Raw genomic sequence first — 7,364 nt, 5'->3', positions numbered from 1 at the left:
TTTGGTCTTTAAATAATTGGAGTTAATTGGATTTGGATCTTGCAATTACTGGGCTATATGGCCAGAAATCAAGATCAAGTTTGAGTTCAAATCCAACTATCTCTGAACCAACTAAATCATCTTTGGCCCACCAGGGCTCTGCTCATCTGGCAGGGGCGAGCGACTTGTGAGTGTCACAAGTTGGAAACCCACATGGAGCATCCCTTTTTGCATGGTCCAAGCTGGGTGTACTCCTCGGCGAGCAGGGGGACTTCAAGGATTTTACCAACCGGAGGCCAGCTAATGTTCGACTGTGATTCCCTTGGCCTAGCCAAAAAAAAAAAAACTTGGAATCATGGTGACAAAAAAGTTAAAAACCGCAAAATCTCGGTGGGAAAAAACTTGGGAGATTTTGAAAATGTTCATAAATCTTGCATTTTTTGGGCAAAATCTTGGGAATAAAAAATAAATTAAAAAGTATAAAAAATATAAAAATATAAATAAAACACATTTAAAAACAAAAATCTTGGGAGTTTTCATGATAAATATATTTTAAAAATATAAATATCCTGATATTTGTCATGGTTTGAAAATCTCATGAGAAATTACCATTTTAAACTTTCAAGCAATTTCTCGCGATATATGGGTGAGATTTTTTTACAAATCTCGCAATATTTGTCACAGAGATCTGAACCAATTCAGAGCCATTATCATCCCTAAACCTATAAGGAATCAGATGTCTGAATACATATACCATAATAACCAAAGTAAGAAGTGGGTGCAGGTGAGAGAAACAATGCATGAAGGATGAAGCAAGCAGCGAGCTTTTGAAAATGCCTAAAACGCATGAAGCAGGAAGCATGACTATACGCAAGAAACACTAAAGAAAATGAGCAGAAAAGACATTAATTGATTACATGGTAGAATTCATAATAAAAACATCATTTTTAAAAAGGTGGTGTGATTATTTTAAGAAGGAAAAGACATCTTTTCAATATTAAGGTCTTTTCATAAAGGAAAATACAAGCTTTCCATATTTCAGTAGCAGCAGGATGAAGTGCATAAATACAACGTGCCGCTGCTAGTGCTAGGCATCGTTAACGGGGGCTCCCCTTGTTTGGTAGGAGCTGTTAGTTCATGTCACCATGTGTTGGGAATTTGCAAGTTCAAAACCCAATGGTCTACCTAACCCTAGGTTGCCTTTAAAAAAAAATACAATGTTTCGCTGCACTTGATCACCCTCCATCTTCTGTTGTACAAACTGTTAGACTGGGGCCTAACAGCAAATGAATGGTGATAAGTGCAGTGACTGCAGACACATTTGCATTTGTGCAATGTGATCACACATGATCCAATCACATCTCAGAAGCGAGGTTCTCATAAAGCTTTGGAAGCGTGCATAACAGAAACTTGGGCAAGGCAGACACGACACGACACGCCCCAAAATGGTCGACATCTGAAAGTGCCACATCAAGGGAATCAGACATGGGGTATAACCAGGAGTTGGGTAGCTCTTCAACACCTATTGCACATCAGCACCCTACTAAAAAATACAGACTTTGAACTTGGTACCTTCTTATATAGTTATATGCCACCATGCCAACTCCATTATCCTTCCTTTTTCTAAAATGGTGAAGCACACAAGTACCTCATTGCACATGGCAACCTATATGATATATGCTATGGACGTGTAAATTTTATGTAAGGATTACTTAAGGTGGGACTGAGATGAATAGCACTTGTACAAAAAAAATCACTGTAGTAGTATTCTTGAGCTTTCCTCACTTTCGATATGGACAACTTAAACATATAAAGAATTTCTCCATCAATGCTTGTTAGGAGATTTGAAAAATAAAATAAGGATATAAATTTCTAGAAGTATGGTACCTTGGTAGATTCCATCACTTGAATACTCTTTTTGAAATGGTTCTCCCTATCTCTTATATGGGTTAATAAAGAGTATATATAGTTTACTGAGGGGACAGATCCAGTAGTCACTTAAAATGTAAATATCATGATATTTACAAAAAGGAAAATATCACGATATTTTTAAATTATCCATATTTTTGCAATATTTTCCAAAAAAAAAGGTATCAAAGATATTTGCCGCACTGCTGTGAACCATTATCACCAAGAGCCCAACAGATGTGAACTTTGTTTGCAAATTAAAGTTCTTTTTTTATTTTGGTAATTGGGTGACTGATAAGTAAGTAATCTTTCTATTTAATATGGTCCACATTTTTTTTTTGCAGTAGTCCCGATATTCTCAATAAAACACGGATCCCAGTTAGAAGCTGGACTGTTAGGTTTTACGGTTAATGGTTAACAGTCTAAGTAAAAGCAAACAGCAGATCCGTTCCAAAATGTCTCAATTATTTTGGACCAATCCCATCAAACAGGGAACCGATGGGCCCCACCTTTCACATGCTGCCCTGGAATTGGTCCCACATAGGGCAGGTGGTACCCAATTAAGCATTCCCACCATTGGCTGATCCATATTTGGATCTTGAGCTGCTCAATTAGCTTAGCGGATGCTACCCAATTATATAATATGGATGGGTAATTAAGGATCGACCCATAACTAATTTTGAGTTGGATCTTAACCTGTCCAACCCAATTCGAGCTATAATTACAAAAACTCAATAGAAGCATCAAAGGTGACATCACCCTTCTTTAAATTAGTTACACCAAACATTGTCTTTTCTTGAATGGACAGGCTGGGATAACAGTCCCTTCTTGAGGTACCGACCCATAAATTTTTTATAATTTTTACAAGGAGGAAACTGTGCCAGGCAGCTCAGCCTGCTGTACTCCAAGGACTTACCCCTCGACCCCAGGGGGAGGGAGTCAGCTTATGGAAGGTGGGATTTGAACCTATACCGCCTGTCAAACGGTCTAGGCCCCATCCCACTAAGCCAGACCCATAAAAACCAACTTTTATCGGCCCAACTGTCCTACACACTTCTCTTTCTTGATGAGATGGGATCAGATCAGAGTGTGCTATGACGCTATTCTGTCAGAGCACTTTTTGGATGCCATTGATGCCAAGATAAACGACATCCAAACCTGTACCAATGGGATGCCCATCACTTGAATGGGCTCCGCACTCTTTCTGGATTCCACTCTCTTGTTTCAGATGGATGGCATCAGAATGGTCACAATCAACTTATTCACTGTCTTGATAAGTACCCTTCATTTTTAAGATGAAGATCTACATCCAAGTAACCTCTGACAGTGTTGCCGTAGAGGTGCCTCTGATGTGATTCTGTTGTCCAGAGCTTACTCTGATGTCGTTCATCCATGCAATGAACGGCATTCCAAGTATCATGAAAGGAGTTTGCACCTTCTAGATGGATCCCACATTTTTTGTCAGAGCCATTGATGTCCCAGAAGAATGACATCTAAGTTTGCAAAAATGAGCAGCTGAAAAATAGTTCATATGGTATCTGAGATGTCGTTCAACGCATGGATGAATGGTATAATTAAGAGCGAGCTCTGAAGGATTACCATCCGAGCACGCTCTGACCTGATATGCACTCGATTGTAGGTGATAGTCCCTATCGGGGAATCAGCCCTACAATCACACTCCTGGTAAAGTCACGGGCATCTCCTGTTGTGGTTAGAGCTCTCAAGACGCCTCGACCCTCTCCCCTAGCCAGGAGAAACTCAATCACGGAGGTGTCAATTGAACTTCTTTTATCAGCAGTTGTAAACATTGAACCCATTTGCAAATGCTTTAACATGAAATAGATTGGACATCTTTAATGCTTAACAAGAACCTTTTGCACTTTCTTGAGTCATGGTTAGGTGATCGAGTATTTTGTAAAGTACTCGGGCCATACAAAACACAGAAAATCACCAACACGTGCAGCGCGGTTTTCTGTGTAATACATGAAACGCATAAAAATTACTACAAGCGCAGCAACAAAATACTCGGCTCCGATCACTGTATCTGCTCCACATTTTCTACTTTTTTCTTCAGTTCCTATTTCTTTTGAATCTTGTTGTTTTTTATGTATTTCTTTTCTGATTTTTGGTGGTCATAAACCATATTTGCGCTTATCGGGCACATTCAAAAGGGCTTATTTTTTAGAATGAAGTAAATGTTTAGTTATTGTTTATAGGTTTTTTTTTTTTCTTAATTACCATGAATCTTTAAATATTGCGTGATTTAAGTTTGGTTAAAATATAATGGTTTTTCTAATATCAATTGGCATAAATGCATAATATATATCCATTATCCAACTGGTGAATAGGTACCAATACAAATATTGAGGAATTCCCTCAATCCCTTTTCACATTTGAGTAAACCAATCCCACGTCTAAAGGGAGAAGGAAAAAGTGTATTAAAGCTATACCCACAAAGCCTACAACATGATTAGGGAGAAGTTAAAAAGTTATTGACTTTAATCTATCTACAGACCTCAGGAGCAAATCCCACCTTTGACTCCTTTGAATCATAGATAATCCTCAAGTTCTGTTGTTGATAATTCCCAATAATCACATACTCATCCTCCGATCGCAAGCTCGCGAGAGCGAGGCATACTTGTGAACCATCCTTCTTCGCTACATACATTGTCCCGGACGCGTCTACATTTACCTGAACATCATTACCAGCAACACCATCACCATTGCCAAAGTGGAATTGCAGAGTTGGGATGCTCACTTGAGTGAAGCCAGTCAAGTTGAAACATGTATCCAAGATGGAAAAGCTAGGTGCAGCAGGGAACCCAGTTGCTTGTTTGACAAACTCATCATTCACTGCTTTGTATAGTGAAGGGCCTAGTCTGGTTATCACCGTGCCCGAATCGATCAAAGTCCTACCAATGCTCGAAAAGCCGACTGGAGATGGAGAAGAAACATTTATATAAACCCCGCCAACGCTAATGCCGGTTAAATAAAGAAAATAAAATGTAGAAGCTTGAGGATGCTGAACCATGGAGGTATAAACAAAGGGGGTAGTGTTATAAGCAAATGTAGAGGATGGGTCTCCTAGAACCAAAGAACCTGAAGTTTCATGAGAGGAAGGTAGGCAATAGGAGAAGACACCATTGTACTTGGCAAAAGACTGGGAAATCAAAGAAGGGGGGCCTCTCCCAAGGCCTAACAATCCAGCTGCTCCACCAAATAGTCCTCTATTACTGCGCCCGCATCCGAACAGAAAATCGCCAATGGTGTCAGTGCCAAGCGTCAGCGTGTCCCGCACTAGATCCCCACGTGTGTAGGATCCGTCACCGTAACTGACATCATAGGCACAAGTGGCAGCAGCAGCGCAACCAGCAGACATCTCGAGCGATCCACAAATAGAGGAATTGCAAGCAAGAGGGGTGTAAGCTGAGGAGAGGGAAGAGTTGTAGAGTGAGTCCTGTTGTTGGTAGCAGTATGTGCAGGGTGAGCACTGAACCCAGGTGAGGTCACTCCCTGTGTCAACAAGTACAGTCATTTCCTGACTTCCAATTCCAATCCTCACTACATAATTGAGGGTGTCCAGCTTTCTTCCTGATGTCAAAGGTATGCGGGTCCCTTTCGGTACATCATCTAGCATCTCATGTTCTTCATGCTTCCTTAGTAGGTTTTGTAAGAAGAGCACTCGGGCTGCATCTGATTTCAGGTTTCTTTTTTGATTTCTTTGGTTCCAATTCATAAGCTTTTTCAAATAAAGAAAAATTGCACCTTCACTCCCTCCCCTCATTCCTGTCCATAAGATTAATTATTAAAAAAACACATTGGATATTTAAAAAGTTTAAGAATATTGTAGGCCTAATTAGAATCAATGACTAGAACTTAGGTTGGATATTAGTTTATTTAAAAAAAAAAAAAGATTCACGGAGTTTGGATCTGACTCGATCTGGTCAAGAAGTACTAGTGCTCATTTAGAAGCTCTCGCCAGCTAGAGCTCACTGAGCCCACAATTTCGGGTTCACAATTTTTTTTTGCACCCCTCCCCCCCCGTCTTCCTGAAGTAGGAGTGAGATCAAGACAGTACCGGGGTTCATGAGCGATCCTCCCGATCACAGCATCACATTCCCTCATCATGCACTTGTTTTTTTTTTGAAAGGCAAGCTGGGGTTAGGCAGAACCCTACCAGATCTCTCTTAAGCCCCATGTGGTAGAGGGATTCGAACCTGGGCCTTCAGCTTGGCACAGGACCCCGCTTACCACATGGAATATCACCTACTGCACTTTGGCAAGAGCCTCTGGTTGGTAAAGTCCATTGACAATGATATTCCATTGTCATATGAAAATATGACTGGTAACGTGAGGGCTGGATTATGAACTCAAAAGACCTTAACGTATCATAGGATTGTATAAGACCCATAGATGTGCTAAATTCATCATGGCCCAAGGCCACATCCATCTAAGTCAAAGAAATAGTAGGGAAGGAAGTCTTACTAGGTTGCACCATTGTCGACGCCTGCTCATGATGATGACCCACCAACTGGCTCAGCTGAATTGTGTGTCTTTCCCATGATAGGATGCAGCTTGTTGGGGAGATCAAGAGAAATGAGAAAATGGTGAAAAGAAGATGCAAAAGAAGAGCCGAGGGTGTCATTAATTGTGAAGAGAAGAAATGAATTGAGGTTGGTATGGCATGAGAGAGAGAAAAGAAGAAGAAGAAATTGAAGAAGAAGAAGGGGTTCTTGTTGGTCTTGGAATTATGGATGATAACAAGAAAGAGAAGTTGTCATGGAGACCCACTCAAATAGATGTGGGGGCGCAATTATTATTGGGATTCACATGCATGAGTTTTGGAATCAAATGTACGAGACTTTAGTAACAATACTCGTGAGCTGAGCACCATAAAGGATAAGGTAGGAGAACATCAATCATCAAATGGTTGTATCATGCACCAACCATATATTTCCTTTGCTTTAGGTGAAAATAAAGTGCTATCTTCTCTCTGCTTTATCTTTCAAAAAAAAAAACTTCTCACTTCTTTTTTTCACACTTCATTATATATATATATATATATATATATATATATATATATATATATATATATATATATATATATTAGGTGGTAGCTGCCTACCCCAGCCTACTAGGATTTTAAAGGGTGTTTCTATGGTTTTCTTAAGTCTGACCGCATAGATGAGATTTACATGCTTTATTTTATAAGATTAACTTTTGGATCGCCTGATTCCAACACACAGGTAGGTTTTTATAAGATTTACAAATCAACGCCCTAAAATTTTTATAGATATTGAAAGCTTAAATATCATGATTTTACCAAAAAACATGTACCAAGCAATGTTGTCAGTATTGGTGAGTATTGGGCCGTATCAGCTGATATATATCGTATCAGTAGAAAATCGACACGCTTCACCTTTGAATCAGCTATTTTTTAACAAATATAAAAATACTTAAAATTGTTTTTGTAATAT

At 39.5% G+C, this 7,364-nt stretch overlaps 1 protein-coding gene across 2 annotated transcripts; it reads right to left on the bottom strand.

The window, feature by feature from the left end:
- Positions 1–4,189: 4,189 nt before the first annotated feature.
- LOC149838895 (aspartyl protease family protein At5g10770-like) lies at positions 4,190–6,643 on the bottom strand. Of its 2 annotated transcripts, XM_090006867.1 has the most exons (3): positions 6,373–6,643; positions 4,987–5,673; positions 4,190–4,821 (listed from the first exon to the last, which is right to left on the bottom strand). In XM_090006867.1, the coding sequence occupies exons 1-3, from the start codon at positions 6,530–6,532 to the stop codon at positions 4,391–4,393; spliced, it is 1,278 nt and encodes a 425-aa protein (XP_089862993.1). In that variant the 5' UTR covers positions 6,533–6,643; the 3' UTR covers positions 4,190–4,390. The 2 variants fall into 2 exon arrangements, with proteins under 2 accessions (XP_089862993.1, XP_089862992.1); XM_090006866.1 differs by having other exon boundaries at positions 4,190–5,673.
- Positions 6,644–7,364: the final 721 nt, after the last annotated feature.

This window comes from Nuphar pumila, chromosome 5, assembly GCF_984573655.1.
Source record: "Nuphar pumila chromosome 5, dmNupPumi1.hap1.1, whole genome shotgun sequence".
Classification (NCBI taxonomy): domain Eukaryota; kingdom Viridiplantae; phylum Streptophyta; class Magnoliopsida; order Nymphaeales; family Nymphaeaceae; genus Nuphar; species Nuphar pumila.
This window is presented reverse-complemented; position numbering and strand designations above follow the sequence as displayed.